Source organism: Phasianus colchicus, chromosome 1, assembly GCF_987193195.1.
Source record: "Phasianus colchicus chromosome 1, bPhaCol1.hap1.1, whole genome shotgun sequence".
Taxonomy (NCBI): domain Eukaryota; kingdom Metazoa; phylum Chordata; class Aves; order Galliformes; family Phasianidae; genus Phasianus; species Phasianus colchicus.
In genome coordinates this window covers 51,688,129-51,705,873 of record NC_143436.1, presented here as the reverse complement: position 1 = coordinate 51,705,873, position 17,745 = coordinate 51,688,129, and the positions used below count along the sequence as shown (strand labels likewise).

At 51.9% G+C, this 17,745-nt stretch overlaps 2 protein-coding genes across 4 annotated transcripts; both read right to left on the bottom strand.

Moving 5' to 3' along the window:
- Nucleotides 1-4,871, bottom strand: SLC16A8 (solute carrier family 16 member 8). Its single transcript, XM_031600164.2, has 4 exons — nucleotides 4,629-4,871; nucleotides 4,031-4,174; nucleotides 2,705-3,568; nucleotides 1-739 (listed from the first exon to the last, which is right to left on the bottom strand). The coding sequence occupies exons 1-4, from the start codon at nucleotides 4,855-4,857 to the stop codon at nucleotides 348-350; spliced, it is 1,629 nt and encodes a 542-aa protein (XP_031456024.2). The 5' UTR covers nucleotides 4,858-4,871; the 3' UTR covers nucleotides 1-347.
- Nucleotides 4,872-8,983: 4,112 nt separating this feature from the next.
- Nucleotides 8,984-17,690, bottom strand: BAIAP2L2 (BAR/IMD domain containing adaptor protein 2 like 2). Of its 3 annotated transcripts, none has more exons than XM_090142351.1 (14): nucleotides 16,632-17,690; nucleotides 15,757-15,832; nucleotides 15,446-15,532; nucleotides 15,123-15,226; nucleotides 14,374-14,445; nucleotides 14,109-14,225; nucleotides 13,629-13,775; nucleotides 13,264-13,416; nucleotides 12,900-13,035; nucleotides 12,202-12,427; nucleotides 11,497-11,568; nucleotides 11,137-11,305; nucleotides 9,284-9,324; nucleotides 8,984-9,122 (listed from the first exon to the last, which is right to left on the bottom strand). In XM_090142351.1, exons 1-14 carry the CDS (start codon nucleotides 16,668-16,670, stop codon nucleotides 9,047-9,049), a joined length of 1,515 nt encoding a protein of 504 aa, XP_089998477.1. In that variant the 5' UTR covers nucleotides 16,671-17,690; the 3' UTR covers nucleotides 8,984-9,046. The 3 variants fall into 3 exon arrangements, with proteins under 3 accessions (XP_089998477.1, XP_089998462.1, XP_031456352.1); XM_090142336.1 differs by having other exon boundaries at nucleotides 15,123-15,184; XM_031600492.2 differs by having other exon boundaries at nucleotides 12,900-13,032; nucleotides 15,123-15,184.
- Nucleotides 17,691-17,745: the final 55 nt, after the last annotated feature.

The window sequence follows — 17,745 nt, the reverse complement described above, 5'->3', positions numbered from 1 at the left end:
AATTGTGTTCTGTATTGTGACAATGCAGAAAGAAAAGGAGAGTCCTTCGCAGCCCCTTCAAAATATATTTTCCAGGGCTGGTTTGGAGGTAGGGGGAAGAAGATTCTGGTGGTTGGGCTGCACTGAGCCTGCGTTGTACCAGCATGGTGCAGGATGCAAGTAGACATATCTCTGTGTAGGTATGTGGACATATGTACATGAGGACCAGCTATTCTTAGACTTTCACCCTTTTATCTCTTACATTTGCTTTTGTCTTACTTTTTTCCAATCCACATCCCATCTACACTCCCACACTGAGTTACACACAAACCAGGCCAGTAATTTACATCCCCATTCCTCTTCCCTGGCTAAAAACTGTCCCTCTCCACAGTCTGGTCGGCATTGCAGCCAGCTCGTGCCAACACCTCCCCATCCGCCTCAGGACACCTGCCTCCCTCCCCACTCTGCTCATCCTCCACATGGTTGGCCTCCTCATTGGCTGCCACCATGGCCTTGTCAGTGCCATGGGCTGGCTGGTGGTTATCGCTGCTGTGCTCCTCAGCTTCCTGCACATCAGACTCGGCTTCTTCAGTATCACTCCCACCACCTGCTGAAGGGTTTTTCTCTGGGGGAGGTGTCTTCTTCCCTTGGTTCAGGCAGCAGTAGGTGGCCATGGCCAGGAAGAGAGCGGAGAGCGCCACCTCTGAGCCTGCCAAGTAGAAGATCACCTCGTAGTTCTTGAGAGCATCAACCAAGCGGCCTGGAGGTTGGAGAAGAAACAAGAAGGTTAGCGTCAGTCTAAGCACTCCTGGATGGACAGACTAGCACAGCTGGGCAGTACCTGGGGACCCATTTCTGAAAGGAAGAGGAGGAAGCTTGGATATCTGAAATCATACTGGGTAAGGGGATGGGCAACTGCTCTGCCACCAGGGTCACTACTTTAAAAGTGTGGGTTTGCTGCTTTCCCATGTTCTGACAAGGCTAAGCAATGGTGATGCACTGATGTCATGGTGTCAGGCTGTGATGGACCATCTTCTTGCCAAAATGAGATCGGCCTCTGAGGACAAGGCTTCCTTGGAGGGCACACACCTCTGCCAAAGAGATATCTCTTCTTTCACAGAGAAGGTGTTGAGGCACTGGCACAGGCTGCCAGAGAAGCTGCAGATGTCTTATCCCTGGAGGCATTCAAGGTCAGGATGAACAGGGCCCTGGGCAATCTGATCTAGTGCTTTCTCTAGTAGTTGGCAGCCCTGCCCATGGCAAGGGGGTTGGAACTGGGTGATCTTTGAGGTCCCTTCCAACCCTAGCCTTTCTATGATTCTATGTTTTCCCAAATGTCTCAAGGCTGACAGTGGAAAGAGAGTTCCCACTGTAATTGAGATAGCATTTGCCAAGCTGAGATGGGGCTATGATGGCCAAAAGTTTCATCCCAGTCCTGCATTCTCCTGCCAGCAGATGTAATCCCTTGACCCTGGCTGTAATGAAACCGGCCCTGCATTGACAAACAGCGAATTTTTTAGCAGGTGAATGTGCCCTTTTCACCCCAACTGGACAGCAAGTGTGGATTGTGTGCGTGCGTGTGTGTGCAGCTTATCCTACAGTGAGCCCCTCAGCCCCATAGAGGGGGAAACAGCTCAGGAGGATTACACCAAACAAAGACACTTTGTTCAACCCCTTTCTTTCAGTCAAGTAGCTGTGCCAAGTCCAAGCTGTGGGGTTTCCAAGTACCCTCAAGCTTCATATACAAACAGATCTTGCAACAAAGTCCCTCCAGGGTGGGGAAATGGGAGCCCCCCAGTCCATGTGACTGTTCTCCATCATAGACCTTGCTCCATCTCTGTCCCAGCTTGTACTCACATAGTGCCAAAGCACAGCTGAACTGAGGAGGGAGTCCCGCCCTCCATGATGGCTCACAGTGGTTTGACCACTGACTGAGGTGTGGAGTGGTGGCCTTGAAGATACAACCTCCACTACCTGCTCTGTGTGTCCTGGCTTTGCTGCCTCAGTGTCTTCAGACTCCACTCATCATTCTTGAAGATTCCTGACCTGGAGAAATTTCATCCACATTTCTCCTACACCCTGTTCTATACAAGAAACCATTTGACCTTAAACTCTGTCAAATAACATGTAAGAGGGAAGGCCATCATGGAAAACACAGTAACAGCAAATGCTTCAGGTGGCTATACTGACTGTTTTGGCAGCCTTGATTGACACCGAAATGTTGGCACCTTGGGTTGCGGCTAATACAAGTTGAAATCACCATTCACAGCATCAATCAAAGTGCCACAGACATCAAGGGGAATTTGAAATAATCTTGTCCCACTGAAGACTCTCACAGGATTGCTTGCAAAATGTGCCTGACCCTAAACACAACACGATTTGATGCAGTGTTCACAGTGAAGGCAGAAACATGGATCCCAGCATGAAAGAGGGAGAAGTGTCACTGATGAGGACTGAGGGACTCTAGAAGTCGTGCCATTCTGTATGCCTGCCATTGCTGAGATCTCTCAGAAAAGCAGAAGGAAATACCACTTACCATTTTCTTCCCTGGCTCAGCTGCGGTGCATGAAGGGAGACCAGGAGCTCTCACTTCAGAGAGCTTCCAGGAGAACTTTGAAATTGAGAAGTGGGGCCTTTATTCAAGGATTGTGAACACAACCAATACCTGCAATACTGTGGGATGGCAACAAAACTAATCACCTGCATTTTGCAGCACGAGACCTACCTGCAGAGGGTGGACCAATGAGCACAGCAAAAGCCTCGATAAGTAGGACCAGCCCGATGGCACTGGAGAACTTCTGGGAGCCAACGATGGCCATCAGCACCTCGAACTGCAGAGCCCCTACCATGCCGTAAGAAATGCCGAAAAAGACACAGAAGATGACCAGCCCCGTGTAATTGCTAGCCCTGGCACTGCAGATGTCTGTCAAGCCATTGAAGAGCATAGAGAAGCTGAACAGGTATGCCACGTGAGGGCGGACCCACTTCAAGCCTGCCACCATGCCACACGCTGGCCGGGCAAAGATGTCGATGAAACCAATGATGGAGAGCAAGAATGCGGCCTCTGTGTCTGGTACTCCTGTGTCCTTGGCGTAGTTGACCAGCAAGATGGGGGGCACGAAGAGACCCAAGACCAGGATGAACTTTGAGATAGTGTAAATGATGAAGCCTCGGTTGGAAAAGATGCTGAAATCCAACAGCTTCTTTCCTTTCTTGGGCTTCTTTTTGGCTTTCTTGGCTTTCTTGGTTCCATCAGTGGTGCTGATGCCCTCTTCTGACTTGCCTCCCATGGGCAGCATCTCCTTGGCTTCATATTTGTCCTGAGCTTTCTCCGTTTTCCGCTTCATGCCTGTATCCAGGGGTCTCATGACTGCTCCACACGTGCAGCAGTTGAGTAGAAGGCCCCCCATGATGAGGAACCCTCCTCGCCAACCAAACTTCTCCAGCAGCACTTGCCCCAGTGGAGAGAGGGAGGAAAGGAAGACAGGGCTCCCAGCAGCAGCCAGTCCATTGGCAAGAGGCCGACGTTTGTCAAAGTAGGTGCCCAGCATGATCAGTGAGGGCTGGAAGTTCAATGCCATACCCAGACCTATGAGAGGGAGGGAGTGCAAGAATGTGAGACGTTTTACAACAAGCAAAAACCCACCCAAAACTGCCCTTATCCTGAAGTCCTTCCATACAAGCCTCTTCTCCACTGGAAAAAATGAGCTAACAGCCTGTCTATTGGAACTGTATTTGAATCTGATATCTGTGGCTACATTTAGACAGGATCTCTGCCTTAAACATGAACTTTGTCCCAGTACCACTTCTTGCCACTCCAGTTGCTGTGATCACTGGGCATTGCTTGCCTTTCTTCTGTCCCTCTCTCCTGACTGTTTACATTCAGCAGATAAACCTCCTACAGTGCAACATTCAAGACTAGATTCTTCCTGTGAGCAGGTGTAAATAGGTTGAGGGGTGACCTGATGCCAGACATGGCAATGCTAAAGGGGGATACAGTGCACTCTTGGCTCTTCCATCAGTGTGCTCCCCCTACTCCTGGGGTTCTTACCTGTCAGGACACCAGCTGTCAGATAAAGCTCAATGATGTTGGTGGTAAAAGAAGCCAGAATCATCCCAGAGGAAGCTAGCAGCCCTCCGATGAGCATCACAGGCCGGCAGCCAAACTGGTTCACCATGATGCTGCATACTGGTCCTGGGAGGAAGCAGAGAAGGCAGAGTAGGATTTCAGAAGGAGATAGATAGGACATGTGGGAAGGGACAGTGTGCCCAAACAGGGCACTGGGGAAGATGAAACATTAATGGCAGAGATCACTGCTTGGCTGTTTAGCTACACAATCCCTGGGCCTGGTCAAGGGACAGAAGTCCTGGTGTGGAGATCTTTGCCCTGCCTGCCTTCAGCCCCCTGTTCTCTGCGAACAATAAAGGACTTGGTGCTTCAGCAAATGTCATGGACCCCGGAGATCTCCTGGGGCAGAGGAGATAGAGACATGAAATGTACCACACATCTAGAAGAATGTAGCAGGAGAACTGTCTTCAGCACTGGTTCCTGATGAGGCCATTGAGTGTGCCCATGGGGACATGGTTTGGAACTCTAGAAGGGCAGAAGAGGCAGAGGTTGGGTAGGGAGAGGTATATCCAAGCATCACCTGTTCCATAGAGCATGGCCAGCATGATAGAGGAGATCCAGGCCGTGTCACTGTAGCCCACGTGGAAATCTTTCATGAGCTCCTTGAAGTAGACACTGACAGCTTTCGGGAAGGCATAGGAGAAGCCAGTGATCACAAAGCAGCCAAAGAGCACGATCCAACCCCAGCCACCATCTGGGGGCTTCACAGGAGCTGGGAGCTGCCCTTCCTCTGGGTCAGCTCTCCCCATTGTCTAGCCTGGGTGGGGAAAGGCAAGCCGGGATGAGGTAGAGTGACACAGGGAGACAGCAAGAGATCTGCAGATTCTGCAAGAGAAGAGCATAGCAGGCAAACATTTACTACAAGGTCTCCCTCCGTGCCCTCTGTATTAGCCCTCACTTTCCTTTCCCTGCTACAAGGGACTAGACTTGGAAAATGGGTGAAGGTTGAGAGCATGGCAAACGTGTGGCAGTGGTTATTTGCATGCCAGAGAGATTAGGGCTCCGTACCTATCCAGAGGGGCCTCAACAAAGACAAAGGGGGGAGAAGGAGGGAATTAGAGGATATGTCTTGTGAGTTGCTCTCAGGACTCCTAAGCTGCACAAGAATTTTGCTCCAGTTGGCTGCTGTAAGAATGTATTTCTCATTTCTCCCCTATGTACCAAGTTTCTGCCATACCCCTTCCACCAAGCACTACCTCAGTTTCTTCCGCATCAAAGCTTATTTTCATACCTGTATGCAAAATTATCATTGATCTTTGATTTGCTACTCCCCAGTAGTATCAGAAGGTGTTAGAAAGCACACAAAATAACACCAAATGGTCTTGGCCAATGGTTTTAATCAGGCATCTGACCAAGGCTCTCCTGCAGAAGTTATGGTGGATTAAGAGTCACCAGCCACCCCAGTGGTCTCCCTCCTTCCTTCCTCCTCTTGGGGTTTGTTTATGCCAGCACCCAGGTGTCTGCCACAGCCATAGTACACTGCAGCAGAGCTTCCCAACCTTCAGGACCCCATCAGCCACAAAAAAGGGGAGGACTGAAGCAGCTCTTGCAGGTGGCAATACCCTAACACCTCTCAGGGACTGCAGCAAGGGGCAGAGGCATGAATTGAGACCAGGCTGCAAAAAAAAAAAAAAAAAAAAAGAATCATTGCTAGAATGGAAAGGTTAATTACACACTCTACAGACACACATACCTTCCCCTCACCCCTTTCTGGTGGTATTCTGACCACTGGCACCAGCACAGTCAAACTGAGCACAGCCCCATAGAATCATCAAATCTGTGGTTGGAAAAGACCTCCAAGATTATCTAGTCCAACCATCCACTCACCATCAGTACTGCCCACTAAACTCAGCTTCAGCCCCTTCCTGTCCTTGCTCCTCTCCCAGCCTGACCTGGTTACAGCCAAGCAAAGGTTGACCCATTGCAAAAGTGCACTAATGGCTCAATCAGTGCTGTCCTCAACCACCAATACATCCACTGCACCTCAAATAAGAGCAGCTGCCACCAAGCATACACTGAGCCCCTCTTGCTGCCTCACTTTTCTTGCTCCTGTCCTCTGCCACAAATCTAATCAATCAGTTAGACCCTTTGCATTTCATTTTCCTAGCAAGAAAACATTTGTCCACCTGTGGGATCATTTCAGGGATTTCCAGAGCATCACCTGTTGGTGATGAATCAAGAGCATCTGAGCACATTAGACAAATATCCATGGGTACTGCTTGAGTCTCGGGCTGGATGGGTACCTGCAGGAACCCTTTCCACAGCACAACACACCCATACAGCAAGGTATGAAAGAGCATTTACCTGGCTGCAGCTCGATGCTGACCGACAAAGATGAGGTGCAGCTGAGCAGCTCACACGTGGAGCTCCCTCCAAGCCAACGTGCTGCAGCACAGCTCTGCTGGAGCTTTATCCCAGCTCTGAGCAGGCGGTCCAGAGCTGCCTCAATCATAACGCCCCGGTGCGCACGCGGGCTCCTCTACTCACCACTGCACACGGTGGTCACACCATGTACCCTGTACCTGCCTCTGCATACACTACAGCTTGCTATTATTTTCTCCACAGCTAAGGAGCTTTATTCATGGGTAAAAATACCCCACGTTAAAGCTCATCAGCACAGGCAGCAGCACTTGCCCTGGGCATCGCATGCAGGTAGGCCCATAGTGAGCACTGCCACAGGTCTAGCTGCAGCTGGAGAGGTCTACCTCTCAGGAGACTTGCACCAGCACCAGAAGTTACCAACCCCGACCAGGTGAAGGCCACTGCAGAAAAACCCATTGTACCAGGAAAGCTGCACCACTACCAGCATCCAGGAGCATCCACACAAATATGAGGATGTCTCTTGGTTCCTCAATTGAGTATGGATAGGTTGGGAAGGGTTTAATAAATGCAAAGGCCACGATTGGTGCCAGTAGCCTACAAAAACCACCATGGGAAAGCCTTCACTAAAGAATGAAACGAGTACAGGCCTTCAGAAGCTGTCATGTGCGCTCAGATGCGAGCACCCCTCTGCATCACTGACCTGTGCAATGAAGCGATGAGCGCCAAAGACCCCAGAGACCGAGCAGATCAGTCCAGCTGGTACTCCCTGGCTCTGGATGAGTGTGCCCAGTCAGAAGGCCCCGCAGGTTCTTTGCTCCATGGTGGGCCCGCTGTCAGCAGGGCACAGGGTGACAGCTGCAGGAGTCTCTTCTGCCCTACTACTTTCTTCACGGGCAGCCACGTCCTCACTGCAGAGCTAATCCCCCTTTCAGCCTGCTTTCCTCCAGTTCCAATGCCACCCTCTGCAAAACCACCCGCAGAAGGGATGCCCCACGCAGGGGACCTCCTTGCCTCGTCTGGGTGGATGCAGGCAGTGTGGATGTGGGTCAGTGGCTGATTATGGCTTCAGGTTGATGAAGACCAGCAGGTGCTGAGCGTGCAGAACGCACTTCTCCACTTTTAAGAGGCTTTTCCAGCCAATAGGGAGGAGGAGGCTGCCTGTCGCGGCCCGAATCCTGCAGTAATCCCATGGCCTGCCACGGGGCTCCTCACTACTCTCCCAGCAGAACTGGGCAGGTCGGGAGGGGACAAAGGAGGAAGAAGAGGAATGCTGTAATGGGCTGAGCAGGAGACTGGGTGCAGGGGGAGAACATAGCAGAGATCCATGTTTCAGTGAGGAGCAAAATAGGAGATGGGTGCCCCCAAGTGCCCACTACCTCCTCCATGCTCTGGATTGGGGCAAAGCCAAGGGGCACATGCCCAGCAGAGAGTGAAGATGAGGTGGAGCAGCTGAGGGATTGCTATCCTTCATGGCTGGAAGAGCTGTTGGGACATCCATCCCACCCTCAGCAGCCCCCCCCAAAACAAAACTCCTACATGGCTGCCATTCAATTGCCTCCATGGTTCCCAGCCACACGTGGGGGAGCCCATTCCTCTGCAGGCTCTGGGGCCAGGGTTTCGGGGCCCACACATTAATCCTCCCGAGCCTCTTAGTCCCTGTGCCCCATCAGTGGGGAAGGAGGCACATGTGGGGCCCGCAGGTCTTGGCAGCGCTCACAGCTGGGGTTTAATTTCTATTAATAAGGCTAATCGGCTCAGGCCTGGGCTGCTGCTTGTGCTCCCTTCCTGGGAGGGAGGGCAGCCTGGTAACAGGGCCAGGAAGGCTGGGCCTGGTGGTGGGTGAGAAGATGGCCGCCAGGCTTTATCCTCCAGCCTGAGGCCTACCAGGCGCTGTGGGGACCAGGAAGCAGGGTTGTGCTGCCCTCCAGTGACAGCAGAGGCAGGGCTGGCTGGTGGGGCCTGGCAGAGGGTCAAGCAGCCCCCCATCCCCGGGCTGTTAGAGGAGCCACGTCCTCCTCTCCATGCCCTCTGAGCACAGCAGAGGCCTGGCTGCTGGAACAGCTATGGAAGCAGCATTGTCTGTTTTATTTCAAAATGCTTTCTCCACAGGACAACTGGTGGAAGAGTAGGACAGCGACACTGGGCTCCATCACCTCCTTCCCTGTGCCCAGGAGCTGACTGGCCAGGGAAGGGGTCAGCTGGTGGTGAGGAGGGACTGAAACAAACATGCCTGCCAAAGGGGCCAAGAGCCCTTCAGCCAAGCCACATCACTGGCAGCTTTGTGGCAGCCACGTCCCTCTTGGTTTCATTTTTCCAACAGCAAAATCTGGCAAGTGTCCTTCTCCCAGACCATCAGAATCCCCCTCCCACCCCCCATGCCACCATCACCAGGCTTCTCCCACTCAAGCACGATAACATCACACAGGGGTGGAGGGCAATCCAAAGAGGGCTTGCTGTTGGCTACAGCATGCCAGACAGCCATGAGACAGATCGCCATGTCCCAGAGGGAAGGGAGGGATAGAGAGAGGTCACTCTGTGAGCGGTAGCATGAGGTCACTGCCCAATAGGGGTTGCAGCCCGTCACTCCTATGCCTTCCTCTTCCCTGCAGCACCACTTCATCGAATAATGGGTGCAGAGCGATCGTTGGTGACTGTGGGACGTAGCTTGACTGTAGCAAAGGGGTTGGTACCTCTGAAAGGGAAAAGGAGACAGATCACATCAAGCAATCTGGAAAGACCATGCTGGAGAGCTGATGACCAAGCAAGAGCTGTTAAGTTTTCTACAGTAATAGCATTGTAATAATGCCATTCTTTCTGGTGGTTCCAGAGTGCAGCCCTATGTCTCACTCTTACCTTGGGAAGAGTTCAGGTGGCTGGTCTAATACTCCTGGTTTCTGCAGTGAAAAGAAAGGCAACTGTGAGTTATCTGGAGTGGGGGAGGAAATGGAGAGACAAAGGTGGGGCAGGAGACACTGCACACTTGAAAGAAGATTTTGCAAAAAGCTTGAGTGAATTAAGAGCCCAAGCCCTATTAACAGGGCTCTGACTCCTTACTCATTCAAATTTTGCATATTCCCTGTGGTGGCTGATTGTCTCTACACCACAGGTTCCCTGTTCCCCTAGGACACCTCCCTTGTTTTTGTGGAAGAAGGGAGATGCCTCAGATCCCCTAAGTGTCATGTCTGAAGAGCACAGCAAACAGGGCCAGTCTGGTCTACATTCCACCCTGCCAGCACAGCCAGAGATGCCCCCTCATGTTGCCCACCCACTCTAGCAAAGAGCTCGTTGTCAGTGTCCTCACACACTCCCTGCACCTGCAGGGTATGCAAGAGCGCTGGTATCCTGCCCTACACTATGTATTGCTCAAATATGAACCAACCTGAGGTAGAAAGACAGACTAGGTCCTGTGATCCTCATCCTTGGCCAGAAGATGATGAAGGATCAGTGACAACTGTGATGGCCTGCTAATGCACACCACTTTCTGTAGCTGGTGGCAGACAAGAAAGCTCTGTATTCCAACTGGTAATAGCAACAAGCATTGATTTGCTGCTGGCTCAACTGGAGGATATTTGGGGCAGAAGTTTAGAGCAAGGCTGAGTCTTTCCAAACTTCTAATGAGGTTCAGTTGTTTTGCCACTAAAATTTAAATGCTCCACACGCATCATTATTCAATCTCAGGTCTATCCCTATACTCTAGCCTTGGGGATGGATGGAAATCAGTAACCCAGAGGCCATAGAATTTAGAGCCCATTCCGCTCTGTGTTGTGCAGCCTGCGACTTCCTGAAACCATGGAACAGGTCATGAAAGGAAAAATAAAAAGCTAATTAAATGTGTTCCAGTCTTCTGAGCCAATGAGTTTCCTACAACTTCACACTGGCCTAGAACCAGTGACTAGAAATGAGGTTTTCTAGCATTGTGCAACTGAGCAAGAAGCACCTTTCAGGCAGCACCATTCTTCCCTCTCCTACCAGTGGTCCTCATTTTCAACTGTCCTTCACTTTAACTTTGACTGTTTTCACCAGTGAATTCCTCACAACTGGAAGCAATGTTACATGGAGAGTTTAATTCCCAACATGCCATCTGTGAGCTATGGGTTGGAAATTCCTTGTTCTAAGACTCTCCAAAATGGCTGTGCATTCAGCCTTTACCCTTAGTTCTCTGCCTATTCCAGCTGTGATTTTAATCCAAGCCTTGCTCAAATTTGGAGGAGGATCAATGATACTTTTCTCCATTCATTGAAGGGAAAAGAAGGATGGCATCTCTGTCAGCTGGTCAGCCACCCCCAGCCCAGCCTGATCACTCCATGGTCCTACTATTAGCAGAAAGAGGTGCTGCCCCGGAGCCACCAGAAATCAGGCTGGGAAGTCATGGAGAAAAGGACTGAACTGAAGGGGCCCTGGTGAGCAAAAAACAGAGAAAAATGAGAAGGGCAGAAGCACAAAGACAGTCCCTGGAAGAGGAAATCCAGGCACTGAGGATCCACACAGACAAAATTGATGGCAGGGACACCAGGACATGGTTGCATGAGAACAGACTAGATGAGAAAGGCCAGTGCTAACATGCCATCTAATCTCGGGAAGGGAAGAAGGCCCATATCAACATTTCATAAGCATTTTTCCTTCTCACTGCAGAAAAGGATGGAAGCCAGTACCACTGGAAGGATGTACCTCCCTCCACTTACATCAGTCAGCCCTCCTGCACTCACCTTCGAACTACCTGATGTCACCGTCCCACTCTGGTGACTGCTGGCACCCACTGGTGCAGGAGGTGGGTTTGGCACAGCAGCTTGGGCAGCAGCAGACCAGCTAGAGGAAGAAACGCTGGGATGGTCCAAGATGTCATCCATACTGTGACTGCTCCGGAGTGGGAAAGATCTGAGCAAGAAAAGAAAGCAGTGAGAGGAGAGCCAAAGAGCAAGCAATGGGGAGTAGCACAGGTGCTAGCCACAGAGACATCTTTGGAGAAAACATGCAGCCTGCACCTGAAACACACATCCTGTTAGTGTGAAAGACTTACAAGGTGGCAGGCACGTGGTTTTCTTGTTGGCCAGCTGCCCTCCTCTTACCTGACAGGTGGCTCCTCCGTATCCCTTGCATCCTCCAGAGGCTTGACATAAGCTTCAGGGAACCAGCCACATCTAAGACACAGAGAGATGAATGAGTTCCAGGCAAACCAGTTTGTGGGTCTGTCTACACCCATTCCACACATCAGCTGAGCCTCCACTGCTGCAGCTATCATGTGTGATAGTGTTCAGCACATCTTTCACCCCTAGGTGGGGCAAGACAGCCCTTGGGAAGCCACGGAGCAATGGTATTTTCACCTTTTGCTTTGCGCAGAACTCGCTTGTCTCAGAAGCTATGCTCTATTCCCCAGGGCAAAGCAGCTGCACCCAAGAACTCTATCAGAAGAAAGGCACTACTCTTGCTCATCTTGCATCTGAGTGACCCAGAGCATGGGGCATTGGCTTCACCAACAAGTGTCAGCTGGTAATGCTGCAGGGAGTAATTCAGTAAGCACTGGGTGCAGCAGTTTCCATGCCCTGTGCTGGAGCTGAGAAATGCCAGGCCTCTCAGGTAACTCCAGCAGTTCACAGCTGGCTCCTTTGGCAGGAGCCACTCAGCCATGCGAGTCGGGAGGTATCACCAGGGCCCTGGTTTTCGTCACCCACCCTCAACCTGCCTCGCTGCTTCTCCTGTTCAAGCAGGTTAGGGATATGGCACAAGAGAGACAAAAAGACAAAGCCCGTTTACTACACTGAGGTCTCACGTACGCGGATGAGCCCTCCAGCTTGCCGTACAGCCAGCCGTTCTGCGCCTCTGGCATCAGCACTGTGATGACATCCCCAGGATCAAAGCGCAGCAGGGTCCGGTTGGCCCCTATCGTGTGGGGTGCGATAGCCTGCACTCTCACTGTGCCGCTCCTCCGCCTGCCTTCACTGCTGCTGCTGGCCTCACCAAAGGAACCAGAGCGGGAGACACGGCCAGCAGGGAGCAAACCTGCAGAGAGGCATTAGAGGGGTCTGGAGAGAACTCAGCATCCTCCTGCAAGAACCCATGCTGCCTCAAGAACACCAGTGCTATGTGGTCGTTAGCCAGATATCTAGGCCTTAGACATCGCCTGCTGCAAAAGGCTGCTGGCCCTCTTCCTGACCCTGCTGTAGAATATGGGACATTTTTGTTTCTCTCACTCTTATTTATTTATTTATTTTTTCAATTTATTACTTGAAAAGAGTTTAAGCTGAAATTTTTGGTGATCGAGAGGCAGTTGAGTCCTGGATGGACTCCACTCTGAAGGCTGAGCTCCTTCCTGTTTCATGCAACACTGTCCTCCCCGGCTTCCCATGCACTGACCTCTCACTGTGCTCAGGCTGAGGACTCACTATTTAATAGTCATGGTCCCTCCCTGAACCCAACCCTGTTCCCAGAGAAGCCCAAGCACTGTCTCCCAGCTCTTGGACATGAGACATACTGGCTGATGGTGTCCTCTGCAGTGGTCGCCTGGGGACCTCTGGTTGAGGAGACAGTCTCATTTCTGGTGGTTCCTGAGAAAAGATGCTGGACCTACTCCCAGCCATAGAAGAAGCAAAGTCTCCAAGGGGTCTCTGCTGAAAGGGAAGAGAGTCTGAGTGCACAGCCACTGAGGAAGTGTCAAACAAGAGACACCCCAAAAATCAACATATTCCTCCATCACAACCCATACGTATGCTTTCCTTCATCTTGGCCAGAGGATGGAGAAGCAGGGAGACTGCCACAGCCTGGCCTTGCCCTGCAAGCTCAGAAGGGCAGAGCAGCCTTGCCACCACCACGGTGAAGGCTGTCCATGTGCTCCTCACCGTCTCCAGGTGGGTAGGCGTGAGCCGGCCCGACGGATAGCCCTGGCCATGGGAGCTGGTGAGCAGGCCCTGCACATGGCTGTTGGAGGGGTTGCGGCTGGCCTCCAACTGCTCCTTCCACTGTGGTGCCTTAGTCTGGATCATGCCTCGGGCCTGGGAAAAGAGAGAAAATAGGCAGCAATGGACATGGCATTCAACTCCTCACCAGCCATACTCCTCCAGCTGAGGACAGTCGGTCTGGACCCCAGATCCCCGCCTGATCCATGCACAAAACACTGCCTTGATCCAAGGGGTCACCAAGCCCTGGGTCTCTCCTGCCTGCATGTTCCCCCCCAGCCACCCAGCTCCGCTCCCCAGGGCCGTACCCTGCTGTAGAACTGGAGGAGAGTGTTGTAGAGCATCTGGTGCTTTTCAGCCAGGAAGCGGTACCGGCGTTTCTCCTCCAGCTCAGCCTCCCGCTGGCTGTTGGAAAGGAATGCCTGCATCTCCGAGCGCAGCCGCATCACGTTTTCCTGGGTCATAGGGGAAAGGAGGAAGAGGTCAGTGGAAATACAGCATTCAGAAGGAGAAACACTAAAATGGGTGGTTATGGCTACCAGCTTCCCAGCACAAAGGAGCTAGAGCACAGAGACCATGTCCTTGCACACTGAGGCTTGCTAAATGAGGCAAAAGCTTGGCAGGTTCTGCATGATCGAGTTCCACAGGTCAGCAGGACCTTGTAGAAGAGGAGTTTCCTCTTTTCCAGATAAGCCTGCTGCCTTTTGATTGTCAGGGATAATCTCTTTGTTTCACAGGAAGGGCAGAGCTGCTCTTTCCCAGCTCTGCTTCCTGCAACCCCTGCTCACCTTCATCTCCCGGACATTTTTATCACGGGCCCTCTCCATCCTCCAGAGCTCTGCTGTGCACTTCTCCAGGTTGTTGGCTTTGCGCCGGTACTCCAGCTCATACTGCTTCTGGCTCTCCTGTCAGTAGAAAGCAGGTTCAGTGAGGAACCAGGGACACCACAGTCCATGAGAGGAGAAGATAAGCCTCTCCCCCACTTCCTGCATGATGTCTTAAGTGGCAAAGAAACAAGCAGGGCCAAGGAGTGGAAGGGAACTCAGCACTCACACTGATGAACTGCACATCCATTTTGGAGTTCTTCTCCATGTGCTGCAGTAGGTCCACATGGAACGTCTGAGCCTGGAAGAGAGAAAGGTTGGATACAGGCTGCCCAGGAAGGTGGTGGAGTCACCATCCCTGGAGGTGTTCCAGAACTGTGTGGATGTGGCACTGAGGACATGGTTAGCGGGCATGGTGGGGATGGGCTGGCAGTTGGACCAGGTGATCTTAGAGGACTTAACCAATCCTAATGATTCTGTGATTGTATGATTCTATGAAGGAGACATCACCCCTAACCCATGCTGTGTGAACTATGGAAAGGTTGGCTCACAGAATTGTGAGAGCCATGGGAAGTTTGGCTCACAGAACCCAAGAACCAGTGGCCCCCTTGCCAGCTGGCCCCAAAAGAAAAGCCAAAAATGGGCACTCTGGGGCTGCTGTGGAGCAGCCTTGCAGCCTGGGTGTGCACATTTGGTACCCGCCTCTGGTCTTCAGCATGAGGCTGGAAAGGTTGGCATTCCCTGAGGGTGGTGACAGTCCCCAAACAGCACCAAAAATGGAACAGCAGCAGGCTCTGGGCATGGCAGCTCTGCAACACGCCTCTGTCATGTGCAGCAGGGATGGCAGGGAGGCAGCACCTGACTGCAGGCACTGAGAAGGAGGGAAGTGGGGTGAGCTGGGCAAATGCCAGCAAGCTGCAGGATGGGAAGTCCCTATTTGTCCCCACTTGCACATCAGCTCCAAGGAAAACCACTCACCACAACTTCTAAATCAGAGCTCAGGAGCCTCTGTGTGTCAGACATCTGCATCAGGATTTCACCTTCAGAGAAAAGAGAAGGGAGAGGGTGGAAAAACACCATGGCTGTTTCCTGGTGCGACCAGGGAGGCTGAGCAGCAGTGTGCCACCGCAACTGATATGCGGGTGTGAAAGTCCAACAGTGTATGGCTCTCTGCATCCCGAGAGGCTGAGAGCCTTCATTTGGAGGATCTGTCTTCCCTCAATGGTTGGTCCCCCTGGAAAGGGACCAACTAATGGGGAAAGCTCCTTTCTGGACAGCAGTGGCGTGTGTGAGAGCCTTACCCAGCACATGAGAGGTAGAGCTCTGCAATGCTCGCTCCCCAATCTTTTCGACTGCCTTAAAGTAGACTTCAGCTGCTTTGGATAATGCTGTGTGGAGAGGAGAGGAGAAGTAAGGATCTGACCTGCCTTCCCACCAGCCCCAGCAAGCAGTGTGCAGGAGATTCACTCTATACCTCCTTTATAGGTCTCTCCCCATCTGTACCTACTAACAGTAGAGGGTCATAGAGCAGGAGGAAAGCACAGGACATGCCACGAGGTAAAACCAGCAGCATCCCAGCACACAAAAGATCCTCAGGAGAGAACCCACTCACCATGGAAGGCACGCAAGTAGTTGTTCCCCAGGTACACCAGGTTCTCCAGTGCAGGGTTAAACTGCTCCAGGATGCTCTGTGGACAGGCAGAAGCATGTTAATGCTGGTCTTCTCCATGTACCAGGTCAATGCCAGAGGGCAAGGTGCCTAATGGAGAGCTACACTGTCATCTAAAGATGGCTTTCTCCCTGGGCTCCATGCTCCTTAGCCACTGCAGACAGGGCAATAACTACATGGGGTTCTCCCTGAGCCTGCACAGGTGAAGGCCACCATCTATCACTCAGGTACAAACATTATTTTTCCTGTCCAGGATCTGATGCACCGTCAACCTCAGCAGCTTGATAAGAGAAGGGATGGAACTGCTTCAAATCAACCCATCACTTTTATTTGCTGATAAACCTATTTATCAGAGAGTTTTATTGCTTACAGTATAGCAGCAGAGCAGAGGCTGGAATAAGGAATTTCACTTTTCCCAGCCCTTGCTACCTTGCTGCAACACCAACGTGCACAGGGAAGCATTAGCGCGATCAGACTGCTCTTCCCAGCAAGACAGAAACAGCCAACTGAACTGATTACTACCAGCAGCCAAGGAGTGTGACCCTCCATAAAGGATCTCCAGATCCAAACCACACTGACTGCCCAATTTCTTCCTAGGTCTGCCATAAGACCCATGCCACTCTCCCCTCCTGGCAGTCACCGCTCTCACCGCTCCCAAACCCAGCCCAGAGCCCACAGAGCTGCTGCAGCTCAACCTGGGGACAGATCCAGCCCTCAGCTGTCCCCCCAGAAGAGTTTCCAGCAGAAATCAGCTCCTCCCCTCCCAGCTGCACATCTCCCCTAGGCAGCGAGGAGCAGCATTCAGTGCCGGTACTCACCTTATAGATGGAGATGGTGGATCTGTAGGACAGGTCCATCTCCCCAGGCTTTTCCCTCTCCTGCCGATGAGCAAGAGGCAAAGGAGAGCTTGAGGTACTGTGCTGGTCTGGAGGAGCCCTTCCACAGAGCTAGCTGGGTGGAGAGCCTGTCGCTGGCAAGGAATGACAGCAGGAAGACACAGCCGTGGTACAAAGGGAACAGAGCACTGCTGGAGTTTAATAATTCACCAGCCAAGAGGTTGGAACTTGATCCCTGGATGTAACCAGACTCTGGTGAGAGAGGAATCCTGCAACAGCCAGCAAGGGCATGTGACCACCTCCTTGAATTATTGATTGCCAGCTCGGTGCCCAGCTCCCCCTGCCCTGGCACCTGCAGAGCCAGCCACCTGCCAGAGTCACACCTTGCTTGCTGCCTCTGTCCCTCCCACCGCCCGAAGGTGGCTCGCTCAGCCTTCCCACGCTGCTGGAACATCCTCAGGTCCCACTGATCAGGAGATCCCTGTAGGTTTGTGATCACAGGCAGCAAATAGCAGGGAGAAAAAAGTAAAAACAAACAAACAAACAAAAAAAAAAAAAAAAACAAAAAAAAAACCACCAACACTTCCAAATAGGTTTCAGCTCTTCCCTTCCCTCTAATTCCCCAACTCCTGAACCTTCCTCCCACTCGCAGTCTCACTGAGGATCTCCAGTGACAGCACAAGCTTGTGCTGAACGCCCCTGTTCTCCCTGCCTGCATGGACCCCAAGCACAGCATCACTACTGGGAGCCCTTGCAGATGGAGTTGGCTTATAAGAAAGGGTAGGAGAGATTATGTTCTCTCCATCCTAAGATGTGGGAGCTGCTCCAAAGCTTCTGCATTGCATGGAACTGATAAGCTCAATGAGTAATGCTGCATTCTGGAATGTGTTCTGTAGGACAGCCAGCACACTCGCATCACATGCATGCTCCCAGGCCTGGCTCTGAACACAGATCATTCACCTACCCAGCCCATACAAAGGGTATAGCTCTGTGTCTCAAGGAGCTCAATTTGTGATTTTCTACTTGTAAGAAATTCAGACTGCAAGATCAGAACACATCTGGGGTTCTGCAGAATGCAAACAAGACAATCACAGAC

Bases quoted from the DNA above. Each gene is read 5' to 3' on its own strand.
- SLC16A8 (XM_031600164.2), bottom strand. From the start codon at position 4,857: ATGGGGAGAGCTGACCCAGAGGAAGGGCAGCTCCCAGCTCCTGTGAAG. The intron at 3,569-4,030 runs GTAAGAACCCCA...TCCCTCTCATAG, and splicing joins GACAGCTGGTGTCCTGACAG to GTCTGGGTATGGCATTGAAC. The intron at 740-2,704 runs GTAGGTCTCGTG...TCCAACCTCCAG, and splicing joins CATTGGTCCACCCTCTGCAG to GCCGCTTGGTTGATGCTCTC.
- BAIAP2L2 (XM_090142351.1), bottom strand. From the start codon at position 16,670: ATGGACCTGTCCTACAGATCCACCATCTCCATCTATAAG. The intron at 11,569-12,201 runs GTACGTGAGACC...TCTGTGTCTTAG, and splicing joins AAGCTGGAGGGCTCATCCGC to ATGTGGCTGGTTCCCTGAAG. The intron at 11,306-11,496 runs GTAAGAGGAGGG...TTTCTTGCTCAG, and splicing joins ACGGAGGAGCCACCTGTCAG to ATCTTTCCCACTCCGGAGCA.